The sequence below is a fragment of the Sprattus sprattus genome, assembly GCF_963457725.1.
Source record: "Sprattus sprattus genome assembly, chromosome: 8".
Taxonomy (NCBI): Eukaryota; Metazoa; Chordata; class Actinopteri; order Clupeiformes; family Clupeidae; genus Sprattus; species Sprattus sprattus.
Window position 1 is genome coordinate 16,491,044 of NC_137927.1, and position 19,659 is coordinate 16,510,702.

Consider the following 19,659-nt stretch of genomic DNA (forward strand, 5'->3'; position numbering starts at 1 on the left):
AGGGACGCAGAGTGAGGGACTGAAGGCAGGCACAAAAAGTGATGGTAGGAGAGAGGACCAAGGTCTAGAGGTTGAGGGAGGAAGTCAACATGTCCATGGTGTCTGAGAGAGTGTTGAAAAAAGAGAGAGGAAGCGGATATAAAGGAAAAGAAGAGGAACATTCTATGAAAGCTACACCTACCGGCTTTCCCTCCATGAGCCAGCTCTAATGTCTGCATTTCCCTGCACTTGTAGTCTCTCAATCCTTCTTTGAGACCTTCCTTCAGGAGCTATTAGGGTTGGTTTATAAATATAAATATAAATGCTATTTATGCTGTAATCAATTCCATACACATCTACTCCATCTATTTGACCACGGTTGTTGCCAGATGCTAATATATGTCTGGTTAATAATAATAATTAGGACCTTTTTCAGGTTTTTAATGGCACACACGACACTCTGGAACACACACATGCATACAGTATATGGAGGCGACACAGGACCGTCCTTCCACAATGACCCCCCAGGAGCAGTGGGCAGCTTGTAGCGCCCGGAGACCAGGTGAAGTGAACTGTCCATCTTTGGTCAGGGATGGACATGTGTTCTGTTATTAATCATGTTATTAATCACGACTGAGGTCATGGTGCCCATAGCTAAGTGCATTTAATCTTCACCAGCAAGTCTGTATGGTCATAGCACAATATATATGTTTTAATTTAGGGAGCTGAGCATGATGAAAACTTGCATTTTCCAAAGGAATGTCTGATAAGTAAGGGAAACTACTGCAAAGTTACAGGCTTCTGATAGTACAAGTGTAGATAGATACATATGGTTTATGTTTGTGTGTTGTGTGTGTGTGTGTGTGTGTGTGTGTGTGTGTGTGTGTGTGTGTGTGTGTGTGTGTGTGTGTGTGTGTGTGTGTGTGTGTGTGTGTGTGTGTGTGTGTGCCTGTGTGAGTGTATGTTTGTGTAAACCTTTGTCAGTGCTTCAGCACATGAAGCAAAGAAAAGGCGATTGTCTCCAGCCAGAGTGAAACAGGCTTATGCTGCAGGCAAGCTAATGGTGCTCCACTCCTGTGCCGTAGCTCAGAAAGTAAACAGCCTCAGAGGTTGGCAGGGAGGGGCGAGACAGTGGCTATGAGGGAACCTGACAGTCAGCGGTTACTGGGCACGACTCTACGCCTGCCTTGCTGAACAACATACTAGAATTGGTACAACAGTATCTATTTCTCAACCTAGTGTTAAGCATCCCTGGTACAGTATTCCAAGAATGGCACCTTAACTATTGAAATAGCCATGGTCTTTGTGCACATTTTGCTGAGATGGTATGCATTGAGTGGGTGCGGTGGAAAAAAAACTATCAAACGCGGCCTTTGTAATACACAGTACCAATAGGAGGAAAACATTTCAGCCAAGCTTTCATAAACTAGTGTATTGTTAACTGTGAAGACAGATCATGCTCTTCGTATATGGTGTGTATATATAGTATATGACCACACTGTATGAGTTTACTTTAAGATTATTTCACCCCACCATAACCACAATGCTAACCCTAGCTCTGTTTAGGGCAAAAGAGGCTCTTTTGAAATAATGGGCTGGTTGTTTGATCTAACGACTGAAAACTGCTGAGCCTGTAATGCCTGTAGTGCTTTAGACCATAACAGTCCATGAGGTGACATCAGAACAAGGTGCTTTACGTGAACAAGACCAGTGACAGACCAAAGCAAACAAGCACAGAATATATCACTATCACTGAGCTCACCAACTGATCACTCCTGTCAAAACTGTTGTCATTAAATAGCAGAGATAAACAGCATTTTAAGAAACTTTATTTATTACATGCCAAATCTATCTATGTAATTAAATTATCAACAAGGACACAAAAATAAATGTTTAAAATAAGTGACAGTCAAAAAGTTTACAAAATGACTCCAACCTCACAAGATGACTTCTGAAAACAAACAGGACACTGCATGTACTGTCTTGCACATCAATCAACTAGACAACTAGCCTATCTTATAAACAATATGAACAATTTGAACATCGTAGTGGACAGAGGACTTGCCCTTCGTTAGTCTTAGACTACGATGTACACTATGACATTATGCCTTAGGAGGTTTCACTGCTCGCTTGATCGAAGCAAAATAATAACAGGGAGCATTTAATATTAAACTGAGGCTATGATAAATAGAAAACATGAAGCCTACCTTATCGGATGGGAGCGGATCAGATGGACGCATCACACAACTCGATGAATAATTTAAATTTGTTATGACTTATTATAGAACATAACAAGGACAGCATCCCTACGAAGGGAGGTCCCCCTCACGATAGAATTGCGGCACTGTCAGAACGGTGTACAGTCGCAACACGACACGTAATCACGTTGCGTTCTGCGGTAGCTCCACTGAAGCGTGGGGTGAGATGAATGATGGGACATAAACAGTACTGCAATGGGATTTACAACTTTGCAGTAATAGTAGTTTTAATGCTATAATATTTGCCAAATATCCAGCTAGTATTCACTACTGTGTATTCAGACACAATTCAGTGCCCAGCCCTGGGGAATTTATTTTTTGGGATCTGTAATAAATTATGCTAGAGGGGGACGTGTGGGCCTAGCCCGCAATAATGAATTATAGCGCATCATTTAATTCCAGTTAATTCGTCTGGCAAAAAAGATTCTAGTGATACTTAAATACTGGATCGACGACATTACTGACAAGGCAGAAGTATTTCACCGCTAAACATTTTTGAAAACAACAAATCTGCTTTAGCAGGGATTCTACTGGACAGGAATGTGTACAATGACAGTTCTCTTGAGCCACCGATGAGGTCATGTGGGGGGCGTTAAAAAAAAGCGGTGATGTCACTTTCGGCCAATCACAAATGACTGATTCCGGAATTGTAGCCTGTGTTGATATTTGGTTATATGAGACAACCACGATTATAATGCAACTAAAGTTGTTTTAGATCTGGAGTTCTGTTGAACTCTGTTGAAATTTACCAGCCTTCCCGAAGAGTGAATTACTTAAATGACTCTTTTTAAGCTACTCACAAACAGACCATCAGTTTGATCAATCAATTTCTTGGGACAATACAAGTTCTTCATTCGGTGCCCCCCTTCATTGTGTAGCTGGATTTCATTTTTAAATTACTTCTTTGAAAATGTTCTGTTAATGTCAATAAACATGCGCCGCACAATGGGTTTCATTTGCTTTGAGCACGGTGGTATTGCCATGAGTAGACGCATTGCAACATTTTCTAAAGAAATGTGCCATAGGTAAATTAAAATGATTTGGACTGTGAGAAAAAAAATATTTGATGATGAATAAGCCTACTCATGTTTTTACCGTAAAATAAATTAATATTAGTTGATATCTTATAATGGAGACTGCTGAGGCGTCGTTCCACTAGGTGGAGGTCTAGCTACACGTTTAGTCGGAGGCGGATTGAAATTATTTTTTAAGGTAACAGTCCATGCATGACAGTAGTCTATAAACTATGAATGTATTGATGTTTAATAACCTGTGGTTTACATTTCAGAAGAAATACCGTGTATGATGTCACCAGCTAAATTTGGGGGAGTCATACCAGAGCTCCAAAGCATAACACTGAACAGTAAAAACACTGCAGGAATGTCAGATACTTACTAAATCTCATCAGCAGAAGGCCTACAACAGTGCATGACCATGAATGTATGACTTGACTGACATGGAGAAAGAACAGTAGCCTACAGTCACTGCCTTTTCCTGTGGAAAAAATAGCCCAAAATAATGGGGGAAATTCAGTGCTTTATCTGTTGCATGTATATATTAGCTGAGCAATTCTCTCTATGATTCGAAACGGTAGAATAGTAATTGGGCGTTAAAGGAAAGACATGATAGAACAAATGGGTCTGATTCCCCACCTCTCAATAGGTAAATAAGACATGATACTTGCAATAAAATAATTTTGATATTTTTGCTAACCGCATAGAATCAGGTTTCGTTAAACATACCACAAAACTGATTCTTATCGAAAACAACCCTCAAATCTTCAATTAACTCTAAATTGAAGAGATATACTGTAGGCCTACTGTGCATACAGGTTGGCCATCACTGAGAGCCCCTCAAATAATGCACAGAGCACCATACCACTGCAGCCTTCCTCATTCTGTTTCCATGGTGATAAAACAAGTTCTGAAAAATACTGTTTATAATGAATTGCAGAAACAAACAAGACAGGTCTTTTCTAAAATGTAACAGCACATTTTGGATGATGCATGATTCCTAAGGAGAATAATCATTGTTTTTCTTGGATAAATACAAGTAGCATTTTATTTTAAAGATCAAGCAATAACCAATCATACAAGCCATGAAATGGTAAATTCAGTGGTTTTACATTCTATGTAGGTCTTGTACAGCATGGACACAAGGCATCTGATTAGGCAATGGTTTAAAGAGGTCCTCTGCCAATTTAGGATCCAATGAAATTGATTGGGATATGATGATATACCAAACAATAAATGTACAAATCAAAATAAATAAATAAGTAACAAACAAACATATTTCAGGTAGTTCATTAGAGATATTGAATAAAAACAACATTTCAAAAGAACAGAAAAGAATCCATAAGTAGCCTCACATTCCTTTGAACGCTAAGATTCCATCACAACATTGCCAACAACAGAGCACCTGAAGTGTTTTTTATCTCACAGGCAGAGGCATGATGTGGGAGAGGGGGAAGTGTTTGTGGTTGCACCAGCCCAGGGTGAACAGATGGGCAGGACAGATGGAGGATTCTGGGCCGGAGTAGGGGGTGAAAGGCGTGGATCTCTTCCTGGCCAAGCTCAGATAGAGGGAGCTTGGCTACAGCGGAAGGGAGAAGGAAGTGCTGGGTGCTATTCTACCCACCCACAGCAGCACTTCCTGTTCAAGCCGTCACGAAAAGGCTGAATATGGTTTATCCTGCATTTATTATTATTATGGCTACAAGCATACAATAGCATACAATGACAACTCCGGCAAAGGTGTAATAAGCATCCAAATGTCCAGGATTGTTAATAAAATTACCTGTTAGTATAAAATCTGGAAATAAGTTGACTTGTTGTTTATTTGTTATTGTAACCTAACTCCAATCATAATTAAAAATGCAAAGGAATGAGATACAGAAGCTGCTGAATGAAGCAATGGCATACATATGGAACATGGGCACGGATTGAAGTATTTGTGTGTCCACTTGTAACTAAAAGACCTTCATTTTATGTCTGCAAAGGCAACTGTCAATCAGCTGCAGACACGTGCTTTTAAGCCTGCTGCACTTCGTTTGATTAACTCCACTTTGTAGGAATTAGCTGGATACAAACACAGTATATTTATAAGATTAGCATTTGTAGTATAGAGTTGATGTGGCTCAGTCAGCTGAACATGGTGCAAACACCACCAAGGCCAAGAGTCTAATTCCAGTTTGGAACACATGCACCAGAACAATATAAGCATTCATTCTACTTCCAGTCTCCTTGGATTAAACTATATTCTATCATGGATGTAAATGTATTCTGAATGCAGTCTTTGGCAGTGTATAGAACCTGGGAGATGTTGGCAATGCTGAAACAGATAGAACATCAAAATATAAACCGATTAGAAAAAACAATATCATATTAGATTATCAAACACACTCATCATAACACTAAAACTTAATACAAAGCAAATATATGAAGCCAACTTGTGCTATACTGAAACGAAACAATATAATATAAGTACCAACCACAATGATACATTAGCTCTTGATTAAGAATACAAACAATTTCATTAGACGTGGAAGAAAACAAACAATGCACATTTAAAGGACATCTCATGAATTTCGATGCAGTAACAAATCAATCAGGGGGTCACAAGCATCACTGGATCGAACATAAAATAAAGCCTAACCAGCGATTCGGTCCAACTGCTGTGTGCATTTCTCATTACGTCTCTCCTCTCTGCTTAAATCCAGTGAGCGCCAGAGATGTGAAATGGCACACAGCACTGGATGCAGATCACACAGAGTGCAGATGCACTGCCTCAGACACTCTGTTGGAGTCGCTCACACGGACACAGTTCATTGTTGACTTTGTCATGCAGACTGGAAAAAAAAAAAAAAAAAACATCTGAGCAGAGCTGTCAGATCATTTGATAGAGCTGCCATCTAGAACAATGCTTGTGTCTCTTTTTGCTGCGAATGATACACCCAGAGAACTAAACGGATAAGCCGACTCACATACAAATTAAGTCCAAGTCAGTAGAAGAGAAACAGGCAAATCAATAAAAGATCATTCATTGATCAAGTTAAAGTGGGACGCCTGCGAATCCAGGGTCTGCAATTCTTCTGCTATGTGCCACACTCTCATACTTCCGTCACAGAAGCAAGCTGTTATGTACATGGTTAACAGTAGTTGGATATACAGTGTACCGGCATTTTGATCACATAAAATCTTGAGGTGCAGCATCAAATGTGTGTTCAAGTCAAGTGGAACATCACCATGAACAAAAACAGCAACAAGCAGGAGAGTCAGGACAGGAAGGCATGTGGACAAGGAAAAGACCGACAGACAGACACTGAGTAAGGCCATTATGTATAAAATACATGTGCTAGATTAACCTATTCCTTGAGACCAACCACAATGCAGGCTGTCAATGTCTAAAAAACATTATAGCTTGTTGTAGTTAACAGCAGGGTGTCCTGCCTGTGCAGAGTTGTACACATTCTATAGGAGAATTTGGGTGACGAGAGGCACTCTGTCCCTCTCCAACATGCCACTCAACAGACCGTTATGAACTAATACTGCACATGCTTCAGACTGACTTCTCTCAACTAAGAATGACATATTTTATGCACCCATATCATTGTATCTTAACCAATGCTCTCTCTCACATTAAATGCACACATTTAGTGCATCCATGCTCACACAAACATACACTCACACACGCACACTCACATGCGCTCACACAATCACATATGCACATACACGTACATACACAAACATCCAATAATGTATTCACTCTCCTGTATTTGAAAATCAGCATCCATGCTCATTATGAACAGGTATGTTTGTGGATCAGTTCTGCCCTGTAGAGACCAATGTAGACCATGTTTAGGCTCTAAATCCTTCAGGGTTTTTTTGGCTGGCAAAAAATACTGCTTTTCTGCTGATAAGACAGGCAGTATGATGACCAGGTTCTTATGAGAATGATTGCAGTCAGTCTCATATCAAACACCACTGTAAAAAGACTAATAAAGTCAAGATTGTCCCTCTATGGTTTGTTGTTGTTGTTGTTCTTCTTCTTCTTCTTTGTGGATAGTTGTGCGGTAATGACACGTTGAGATCTGGTTTGTGTCGCATGGCCATCTGCCCTGGTTACATTCGGATTAAAAAAGAGTCTTTCCAGCAGCACCAAAGAGCTCAGACAGTGTCAGGCTTTGGGCTGCAAGGCAAGGAAGTCTTTGGGGACATGTGCTAATGGCATCCCATTGGAATCATCAGGCTACACTCTATCCTCGTAGTTCCCTCGCAGGCTTCGTAAAGTCAGTGCGAGCAGTGGACAGTTGCAAATCATATTCTGATTTGGATCAGGTCCCTTGATGATGCTACGCAGCTGGCGTTTGATGAGTCTGATCTGGTGACTGGAATGACTGTCGATCGTGTGCTTCTGGATGTTGATGAACCGTCTGGATCGGAGCTTACGTCTGAGGTGTGATGCTGCGGTCAGTCATGTGTGTTAGAATGGGATGCCATGCTGATTCAGGCAGGTCTGTTGGAATGGCATGCAAGGCTGGTTCAGATGTAGTGCAGACAGGGCAGAGGGTGGGGCTGTTGATCTGTGTGGAGGGACGTCCGTGTTGTTTACTCCTCCGCATGGTAGGACATCTGCTTCTCATACAAGCTGAGAACGTGATGAACAAACTGGTACTGCTCTGCTGTCTGGATCATCCCACCCCTGGAAGCGGAACAGTTGGCTTCAGTTAGATGGACAAAACGGAGGAGAATGTTCATTCATTAACTAACACTTTAGTCATGTTCTGTCAAAAAAAACAAAAACTGATTGATGCTGAAACTGTGGTGTAAGAGTCGGGGTTGGTTTCACCTGTCTAGGCGAAGCTGGCTGGTAGTTTTGAGGATGTCCACCACCCCTTCATTCATCAGCTGTTTGCAGAGGATGCTTGTGGCAATGAAACAGCCTGTGCGACCAATGCCAGCACTGTGGATCCCACGGGCAGACAAACAAACCAACAAACGTGCGGAGAAAAAAACAACACATTCATGATTTAGATTGTGATCTAGAGCTGCCAACATATTTTAAATGATTCTAATTGGAAAATGATCCACAAAATCATTTAGAACAGAACAAGTAGACAATTGCTTTTGGATAGAACCATAAGCAAAGACACAGCAAATCCTGCCTCCATCCTGCCTTAAGGGAACATTTTGTTTTTGACCAAACAGCACCCCAAAAGGTCATCCAACAGAGGCTTGAGGATGGAAGGGGGTGAGCTGGTGAAGGGGAGCTGTGAGGGCAGCAAGATCTGCAGGAGGTCCTGGATCGCCTGACAGCATTGGCACAAAGACCCTGCAGCTGACTTTTAAAGCCCTCCTCCAACACATGAAAAAACAACTGTAAGCCTCCATGAGACAGCAGGACACTCATGGTGTGTGGGCAAAAGGAACCATAGGGGTTCATAAGGTTTTGTCTGGAAACATACAGCAGTTTAAGTTTGATGTGCATACCATCATGTTGTATATATACAATGAACATTTCATGTATATACAATGAGTATTACAGAATATTGGAAATGTATTAAACGTTGTGTCAACCATAATTCAAACATGTCCTAATACCTCTCAATAAAAGAGTATAGGAAAGGTGAAAAAAAGTATAAGTGAAAGGTGATCAATTATTGTTGGTGCTCCAAATGCATACTGTATGTAGAACAACAGGACTGGTTTAGACGTCTGGAATCGACCAGATAGTTTTCCATGTGGACAGAGAAACACATAAAATGTGCTCTGGTAAATTAATCATTAGGCTGAAAGGCCGTGTTTTTGATTTTTGAATCAAACTGAAGCTGGCAGAACAGACTTATGTTTTTTTCTTCTCATTTTAGTCAGTGGGAAATCAACTGGTTTTCTCATTGTTTAGTTTTTGTGTCTAGCTTAATCATTTGACTTACCCCTGTAGGATCATTTGAAAGGAATGTATCACTTATTGTTATTTTATAGGTGAGGATTGTTGACGTATGAGCATTGTGTGAGAGAATGGCAGAGTTTGCATAATAAACTACACAACACATGAAATGTGTGTTTTAGGGAAACACATTCAACAGAACTATGGGAAACCATCAAGCTAATAGGTCATTCGTTATGCATTACCATTTATTCTGCATTACCATTAATGTCAGCATTTTTAGGGCTCACTGTTTTTTGGGTCTGACACGTTATCCTGTCACAAGTGTCTGATTTTATCTTATCTTTAATCCCGTATGTGTACAGAAACGTGTACTTATGGTCTTCATGACCAAAAGTGTGCTCTGTGCCAAAGGCATGTGTTCTTATACCCTACCTCAAGAGTGTCTGGCCCCCAGAATGGCCATTGAAGGAGCAACAACATTTATGTAAGCTCACCAACCTCTGCACAGAATCTGTTCCTTTGGCTCCGTAAAAGTTCTAATTCTATCTGTGCAGTGACAGAGACGTCACACATCTGCAGCCAGAGTAAATACCAAAATTCTATGCCAAGTTGGGATTGGGATCTAAGGGTGTGGAGATGACCCCCAAAAGGCTCCTGTGCCCTGGCTCTTACACAGCTGCCTTCATCAGGTGAGTCAACCAAGGTCACTCCTGCCCTGGGCCATCTTTGATGGCATATTTCATCTGTGTCAAAGCCTCTCCACACCCGAGAGTTAAAGCACGGTCCGCTGAGTGACCTCGGGCCGTGGGCTGATTTGTAATCATAGCTCTGGGAAGGCAAACAGAGCTGGGGAGATAATGTTTTTTGACAGGTGTTTTCCGAGTGAAAGCCCCGTGTTGGTTTCCAACCCCAAGGACTATAGAGGAGATGTGAAAAGAATTCACAACATATCAGAAGTTGTGCTGCGCTGTGTTGTGAACGTTTTTTTAGTAGAAATAATGTGATATAGCAGCAATAAGCAATCTTGCCTATTCCATCTGATACTGGTATGTAAACAGTAGTGTATACATCTATCACCGGTAGAGAAATAACCAAACAATGCAGATAGTTAGAGGCTATTAAACTCTGTCACAACTTAAATTTATCATTTAAATATTCTTTTTTTCTTATTCTATTTTTGTCTATTCTTGAATGGATTTTTTTCATTTCTTCAGTAATGTCCACCTGAAGCCCTTGCATGAGTTCATATCCTCCATTCTACTTTCTTCACTGTGCAAACTAAATGAAATAACAGATAAGAGAATGTAACAAGCTTGGAGTACCTGCAGTGGACGATGACTGGGCCACTTCCCATGGGAGCCTCTTGCCGTGCCTCCTCTACTTCCTGGACCAGTTCAAGAAGAGGCGGGGCTTTGTCTGGTGTCTTCTGGTCAGGCCATGAGGTGTACCAGTACTGCCTGAGGCTGCGCTCCTCTTCCTCACTCTGCAAGTCACACACAGGGCATCTCAGGACGTATGGAAATCAACACACCCTAATTTGGCAAGAATGCTCTGCTACATACAGAATCAAAACTCTGTTACCCGTCATGCAGAAATTTGCATGCAAACTAGTGGGCTTCAAAATTTGCCCACCAAATATAAATATAATAAAAAACAGGACAACATCTTCTTTGTCCCTGAAGCAAACTGTGTCCTTCTGTAACACAAATACATATTTTATATGGCCCTACTGTGCAAGCCACTGTACCTGCACAGTCTTAAAGTTATAACGGTAACTAAAATGTAAGAAACACTGGCCCTCTGAAAAGAATATAGAGTTATTTTCAGCCACCAGAATTTCTTCATTTATGTTTGACACTGTGTTGCTAAGGATATTAGTTGCCATGACAGCAATGCTTCCAGAGCAAGACAGCTAGTAAATGCATGATTGGGATGACATACGAAATATTCTTCCCCCCTCCCTGAGAAATTTAGAAAATGTGCCAAGTTTTTAGAGAATATGCCACATGTAAACACACATAGATAGACAGACAGAACACACACACACACACACACACACACACACACACACACACACACACACACACACAGGCATGCATGCATATACACAGTACAGTCACCTTCAGAGCAAAGATCCGAAGGCTGTAGTCGTCCGCCTGGATGACCTGTTTTACTGTGATTTCAATCCCCTCACAAGTCACAGTGTCCTCTGGCCAGTACTCTGTGCACTTCTACATGGTGACATAGTCAGACAAATGCAGCCTTCACATATCACATGACGTGACAACAAAAGCTGAGCCACAAGATGTGTTTGCCGTGGCATCAGTTCCAATACAACATGACACATTTACTGTGGATATATTTCCATGTGTACTGAGAAGACAAAGAGACAGAATTTATGTTTGTGTTTATACACAATAATCTGTGTTATTTGTATAATATTTGTGTGCATGCTGTGTCATACAGTATGATGCCGAAGAGTATGTGGCCTGGTTTAGCCTGACCTCATTCTTTTCCTCAATGTTGGTGATCATCACAACGATGGGTGAGCACTCCTGCCACACCATCCTCCAGAAGTCCCCCACGGTGTTGACTGTCGGACCCTGAGTGGCGATGTAGGCCCTCTCCTCTCCCCCGTAGCCCTGCCACACACCCCCACAGTCAGCCCTCATTCACCCAGCATAGCCCCTAGCATACACAGCTGGACCCCCATCAGTCCAGAACATCAGTCAGGGCTGAAGCACTTAAGCAACCGGTTGCCACCAGGTTGCATGCAATTTAACAGAATGTATTTGAAGTATATGATGTAGTTATGTAGTTATGTGCATCATTGTAGACTTACAAATCATACAGTCATATGCAACAACGGTATATGGATGTATCAATGTACAACCTGACTTGAGGTTTAGTAGATTGAGCATAGAACAAACTAAATAAGAGACTGAACACAGCACAAGCTACGGTGACAGAAAGCGATTATGTCATTTTATAGCATTCAGGGTACATTGCATAGGGGAGACTCAATAAGCTAGAGACCACTCACCCGCAGGTAATTGGCATTGATGTAAGTGCTGAGGAAGTCGTCTTCGTCCATGGCTTTAAGGCAGACTCTGCTGTGTGAGTCTGAAACACAGGAGTGTGCTGCCTTAGCTAGGGTTTACCAGAGCTCACATCTCCCATCTGTTTACCTGGGAACTTGCCAAACACACTAAGTCGTTTATTGCGGAAATGTGTGCTGTAAATATAATAACTGAAAATAACTGGGGGGGGGGGGGACAAGTGCAGGAATAAAACTGTTCTGGAAACAAACTGACTCAATCAAATTGCTGTAGCACAAAAGTTTTCCCTTTGTTCTGAGTCTCAACATATTCTCCTCCCAGATGTTATGTGATAATATGTTTGACCCATACTGTGACGGACCTACCAACGCACTATGTATCATTTTAAACATATCACTCTAACATTTGGTGTTAATGAAGAGACATCCTGCAGCCTGGTTTATGTGTAGTGCTATCATCTTGAAAGAATGAACAAATTCATGTCTAGCAACACTTACTGGGAAGAATAGTCTTGTATCGATTTTTCCGTACTACACCAGGAATGCTGTATTCCTTTGGGTCCACAAAATTCATTGGAGTCTCCTGTTAAGATATTGTAACACAAATACTGTATGTGCCACATGCATTGTCAGCATGGATCTACGTATCATAGCCCATAATATGCCATATGCTTTATACCACTATTAACTCCCAACAACAGATTGGCAACAGCTTTTAAGTCTGTGCTACATAGCGCAATACTGCAACCCTGTAGTTCAGATGGTGGAGTGTGGTGTCGACTGTGTTAAACTTATAGGTTCAACTTCCTGTGCATCACTGACAAAAACACATATATATGTTTCTGTTCTATCAGTAGCCTTGGCTAACAGCATCTGCCAAATGATCTAAATATAAATGTAGTACATTTCTATTCTCAGGAGCGTGCATTTAAATATATAATGAGAAAAGAAAAAAGAGTCCAGTCTCAACCAGGTCACAACATCTAGGTCAATGTGCGCGCAGGACATGTATGTGGTGTCGGTCACATGAGTGGACTCACATAGAACTCAGCGTGCAGCGTTGCCTCATCCAGGGCCCTGGCATGCAGCTCGGCTGGTGTCAGCACGTTGGAGGCCTTATGCAGGTACTCCTTGGTTGTCTGGTCCCGCGGAGACAGCAAAGCCCCATAAGGCTCCGTGGTGCCAGGGGTGCACATGTCCAACGTCAGTGACACATTGGAGCCTCGTCTATCACAGAGAGAGGAGAGTCTCACTCTGACAGCAAAACCCATGCTGCGCAACTGCATTCATGGCACAAATAATTTGATACATAAGGATGACATGTTAACACTGCTTTTTATGCATTTTATGCGTTTGATAACACGTCTTTATGCTTCCTTCTTCTTCGTGACTCAACTGGTTGAGATTTAGTTCTGAGTGAACCAGAGGGAATGCTGATATTGCCTGATATGAAACAGCAACTTTATTTAGGACACAACAGACCTTTTTAGGGTCTTTAGGGTCAAATTATTTCACAAGTGGGACAACATTTAATTTGTCAGTAGGTCTGACCTTTCTTGAATACCCGCAGATTTGACACACAGAGTGCCGGGGTCAGAATCGGCCTTCATGTCCATGAAGCAGTCAAACACAGGCGTCTCAGGCACAGGATCCAGGTCAAAGAAGTCCCCCGTCTTGGCATCTGTCCACTCGGAGTAGGTGAAGGAGGGCTGGCGACTCATAGACTGACGCCGGTCGTCGGGGAAGGCCGGACGGGGTCCAGGCACCAGGGTCCGGATGCAAAAGAGAGTCTGTTGGAAGGGAGAGACAGTGATGGAACACTGCATCTTGTCTGAGACAGCAGACTATCTGTGGCAAAACTGACAGTAAACAAACTGACTGGTGGAGGATATGCTAGATTTGCCTTCAATTTCAGCAGTGCATCCAAGGCTTGTTCTCCTCATCAACAGAAATACAAAATGGCCTAAATTCTCATGGTTCTGAATCAGGCGCTGACCTTAGCTGAGATGCGAGATGAATACAAACTCACCCCAGTGCCAAGGATCACAACGCCAAGGAAGAGTGTGGCCAGCAGGGGGCATAGAGTCTCCACCCTCCAGATCTCCACCTGCGATGGACCCACAGTAAACAATGACAGCAACAACTTGGGAAACTCCAAACACTGTCATCTTCACCTACAGAGCTCTGGAAGCTGTTGTATTGTGCTGTATGCCACACAATAAAAGCATACACTACTGCCACTGCTAATGATTAATTTATGTTTGCCTCAATACAAATGGTTGGGTAACATTCTTCTGTCACCATGGAAACCCACAGACCTGTTCCTGGGCTGATCCCTCCTGGTCTGTGGATGAGAGCAGGTACTGCAGGAGATCCAGCACTTTATGAGCTGCTGGGAACGCTGGGAAGCCATTCAGCATGTACACGACCCACACTCCCTGCAGGGCACAAACCACACACATCGCTTATTTGCACACACTTTTTAAATGTACACATAGCTTACATTGACCAATATTCGAAAATAATACATGTAACCCACATGCTGACGCTGTACACTGCAAAGTGGAGCATAAGACAAACAAAGAACAGTGTTCCATTTTTCAGAAGTTGAACTGGTTTATCATTATCAGTGATCAAACTACGGTACTCTACCATGATCGGATACATAGAAATTAGACTTCACAAACATAACAGCCAAATGTCTTTTTAAATTCATATCTATAATGGCAACTGGAGATTGCTGATTCTCACCAGTATCTGTGAAACGGCGTAAAGGCTGAGGAAGGCCCCGGCGACCAGTCCTGCCCTCCAGACCCTGTCCCACACAGACCCCCCGGCGTCCTCCACAGGGTCGGGGGTGCCGGTGGTGCCGGTGGTCTCACTCTCCTGTTCCTTATCTGTGTCGTCTGCCGTGGGCAGCTCCCTCGTGCTATTCTGGGTCATCCTTGGAGTCAGTCAAACACCTGTTGTGTGGAATCCAAGAAAACCACAGACATAAAAATCTGTGATGCTGATGCATGTTGTTATTCTCAATAACAGGGATATCAGTTCAATAAGTGAATAAGAATGTTGCATTAAAATGCATTAAAACAACAAAATAATAAATGGCCTTTTACATAAGAAGAGCATGAACATTGACATTTTAGAACATTTAATTTCATTAAGATATATTTGCATATACATCTTGAATGTTTTTCACAACAGGAGATGCTAAGAGTATACCAATCACCTGTCACTTTTAAGGCATAAAGTCATACTTAACACGTTGATCACAGAAGCATACTGATACCTAAACTATGATTTTATGTACTCTAAAAAAGTACCCTCCAAAGATTGATTCTTGACGACTTGTAATTGATGGCACAACTATACAACTACACAAAAAGATTGATTCGCCACCGCCACAACTTCACCACACACTATGGTCCAGGTATAGACATTCCGCCAGCAAAGGAAAGGGAAGAAAATTGCTCGCATTGGCAGAGGTATAGGGAGAGTCACCTAGCTCCCTCGGTCACGAAGCGCTCTGTTGTCGTCACGGCCGCACTACTGCCGCTTGGACTGAGGCAGGCTTCACATCGTGATTGGCCCTCCGGTGCTCTGCAGGCAGCCTGGGCCATCAGGTGGGCACCAGTCTGTTACAGCCACAGGCCCCTTTGTGTGCGACTGTGTGTGTGTGTGTGTGTGTGTGTGTGTGTGTGTGTGTGTGTGTGTGTGTGTGTGTGTGTGTGTGTGTGTGTGTGTGCTTGTGTGTGTGTGTGTGTGTGTGTGTGTGTGTGCGTGTGTGTGTGTGTGTGTGTGTGTGTGTGTGTGTGATGAGTCACTCCCCCCAGCAGCACGTGGCCTTTCCAAGGGAAACACTTACTCATCTCCCACCCCCACTTTTTGCTCACTCTCTCTCTCTCTCTCTCTCTCTCTCTCCATTTTCCCTTTCCTTCCATCTCTCCCATTCTTCTCTCCTCTTTGTTAATGAATATTATTTATTCCCCCATTCTTTCTCTCTCTCCGGAAATTGAGAGGGGCAGAGACATCCATTAATGAGTCCAGCTGGCGGCTCTTGAGTGTTGTGTCTCCTTGCATCCTTTGTGCTAAGATTGGCCTCTATTGTACAGACCTGACTCTCAGAAAGACCCCCTTCCCTTTCTAGACCCCACACACACACACTCTTAAACACACTCCCAAGGTTGGCTTTCATCATGCCCACGCATAATTATCTCCTCCCACTTTTTCAATCAGGGTCCTATTCAGACCCCAACACAGTGTCCTCGCCATTTGTCCTATACCTGCCTTTACAATGGACTGATCCTGCAACAGTCATGTGGCACACACTTACCTTTGGAAAAGAAAGTGAGAGCAGAGCAGGTTGGAGATCACATGACAGATATGTACACCTGGTCTTGAAGGGCCCGGTTTGCTCTGTCACTGTAAACCAGTTCTGAGGAGAGAGGGACAGAAAAATAAGAGATAAAGCTTAACATTTACACTTGGTCCAAACCAGAACAGACCCCTTAATAAAAATATGCTTGAGGCCGGATTCACAGCTCATTTGGAACTGTCCTGTATGTATAAAAACATCAAAGATATTTGTTGCTCCCAAGGTTTTTTTCGTCACAATTCTTCTCTCTCCTCTCACAGCTCTGCATACCTACTTAATGTTTACATTCATAACAATGATACAGGAAAACAAATGACCAATCCAAAAAATCCACCTAAATCATCCAGGATCAACACTGGAGTCGCCACTTTTGTAATTTCTTTGAGTGATACTAAATGTCACAGAGGATGGTTAATCAACTCACTGGCTCTGCTCACCTGGCTACATTTAGCACCTTTGGTCATCTTCCACTGTGCAAACAGTGGCATTGATCTGGCAAGTCTCCACAAGTGATCAGATGGTTGAAGAGGAGGAGGAGGAGGAGAAGGAGGTTACACTCTGTTTCTCTGGACATTTACAACAAAACAAGGACCCATGAGCTTCAGGGCCCATTTCATTTCCAAACCGGCAAACAATAGACTGTGACCACTGGACAAGCTCCCTCACACTCTATGGCTCTCTTTCCCTCTGTCTCTTTATCTCTAACCGAACCACTTTCTCCCCCTCGTTCCTCTCTTTCCCTCTCTCTGTGTGAAGGTGGTTTGAAGTGATGACGCGATTGAGCCTGGCGTTCAGGTAACCAGGGAAACGGACACACTTGCCTGCAAACACAGGCATATAGAACAGCTGAACATTCAGATCGCATTCAACCACTGCTCTTTTTTTTGTGGGAATAAAGAGTGGAGTCGTGGTGGCATTAGAAATAGGGGTTGTGGAAACATGGAGAGGGGAGCTCTCGGGGAAAAAAACTGCCAGGTCACGGTTTCACAAGGACAAATAAAATGTAACAGAGGGTGGTTTTATAATAACAGAAAGGCAAAACATCTCTTGTGATTGCATTGCATTGTAACTGCAGCCATCTCCTGGTTTATTTTAAGTATTTGTGAGGTATCTCGTTTGCAAGGTTGAGATAGAAAATGAGAAAATATGCTATACGGTATACAGTACGAATCAAATAAAGTATACACATTTCATAAATGCTGTATAATCTCTCACTCTCTTGGAAACACACACTTGTACACTACATGTTATTTTCACCAGAAACAGACGTAGTGTTGTATTGTTTAACCATAATCCTTTCAAACTGAACTCCATTTGATAAGTGATTTTTCTAAATATCCATCATCACAAATGTAGAGTGTAATTGCTCCTGAAGAGCTTTATTTACCCCATCATTTGATGTTATGTAAGCCATTAGATCCATCATTATCTGAATGACTGGAAAATAACTACGCGAGGCCACAACAATAACAAATTAAAAAATAAAACACCTCAGAACACTGTGGATACATATCTCACTGCAGAATTAGTCCGAACAGATACAGCTAGCTGTTAACAGAGATAATAGGGATTAATTATACTAAGGACTTGGCTGTTAGTTTGTCTGTTTTGTGTTTTTCAAGCCATTTCCACAGGTTCTCCAGAGGCCAGTTGTTGGTTTAATGCTGGGAAGCTAAATAAGAGGAGGCAGGAGCAGAGTGGAGCAGAGCGGAGCAGAGCTGGTTCCCATAAGGGCCCAGTCCAGAGCCAGAGCAGGCAACAGCCCCGGGGCAGCAGGCAAACACAAAGCAGGCCCTGCCTGGCATCTATGCAGATGCGTGCAAATTTATACACAAACACACACACACTCACACACACACACACACACACACACACACACACACACACACACACACACACACACACACACACACACACACACACACACACTCACACACACACACACACACACACACACACACACACACACACACACACACACACACACACACACACACAACAAACACACATATATTAACTCATGCGCATACAAATGTTTTGACGCACACACTCACACAAAGACATACACTGGTACACTCTCTCCATCCCACACAAAAAGCAAACCATTGCCCTAAAACAGGCTTAAACACATACACTCACAGAGAGAGGCAGATAGAGAGAGAGGCAGAGAGAGAGAAAGAGAAGAGACGAGAAGAGAAGGGGGGGATGATGGGGAGGGAGATGAGGAAAAGAGACAAGAAGCAGAGTTTGGATAAGAGAGATATGAAGCCAGAGAGACAGAGCACTAGACGAATGCTTTGCTCTGCTTGCAAACCCAGGCTCCTTGAGGTTAACTGCTTGTTAAAAATCAATTTCTCCAAACGCATGCAGCTCAACCAGCTCCCCGCCTGAGGTCCAGGCAAATGTGTACACACAAAACTCTGCTCCACTGAGGAGCCAGTGCGGTCTTGGGCACATAGTGGACGTAATTCTGCGTGCAAATTATGACCGACTAAAAAGCTGAATAATAAGCTTTACATCTGGTTCATGAATTATGGATCTGAATTTGTTGATGAACGCTTACCTTTATCGGGTGAATACATCAGCTGTTGTTTTTGCAGCTCCACATTCATAATAAATGACCAACGAGCAACAATGTCTTTGCAATCATGATATCCAGGTGCTGAACAACCTCTTGAAAAACTAAAACCAAAGGAGCTTGTAAACATTGCAAATTTTATACAAACGAAAAAATAACATCACCAATCATCACTAATATTCTAGGGATCTCTCCTTGCCTCATGCAGAGAGCTTTAGCTATGTTCTTCTCAGCGGAGAGGAGTATGAATCAGAAACAGCTATCCTATCCCACACACTCATCTCAAAGCTTCTTCCAACAAAAACACTGTAATGTGCATAAGCAGTTGTTTTTTCTTGTGGGCTAGCCAGAAATACTGTGGCACTTTTTTTGTCAGTGCGAACATGGTGCCTTCACACTTAAGCGATGATCAGTTCTCCGTCCCTCGTTTTAACATCCCCATATAGCTCTGCCTGCCACGGCACTGTATATGCTGCAAATACACACAAGGCCCCAACAGCACAGAAGGTGCCGGGGCGTGCAG

The 19,659-nt window shown here is 42.6% G+C and overlaps 1 protein-coding gene across 1 annotated transcript; it reads right to left on the reverse strand.

Moving 5' to 3' along the window:
* Positions 1-7,843: 7,843 nt before the first annotated feature.
* ptpn5 (protein tyrosine phosphatase non-receptor type 5) lies at positions 7,844-15,126 on the reverse strand (the record flags this gene model as incomplete). Its single annotated transcript, XM_080843409.1, has 12 exons — positions 7,844-7,937; positions 8,085-8,198; positions 10,448-10,608; positions 11,246-11,356; positions 11,630-11,767; positions 12,169-12,248; positions 12,682-12,766; positions 13,224-13,410; positions 13,735-13,973; positions 14,213-14,290; positions 14,502-14,621; positions 14,935-15,126. The coding sequence occupies 12 exons, from the start codon at positions 15,124-15,126 to the stop codon at positions 7,844-7,846; spliced, it is 1,599 nt and encodes a 532-aa protein (XP_080699535.1).
* Positions 15,127-19,659: the final 4,533 nt, after the last annotated feature.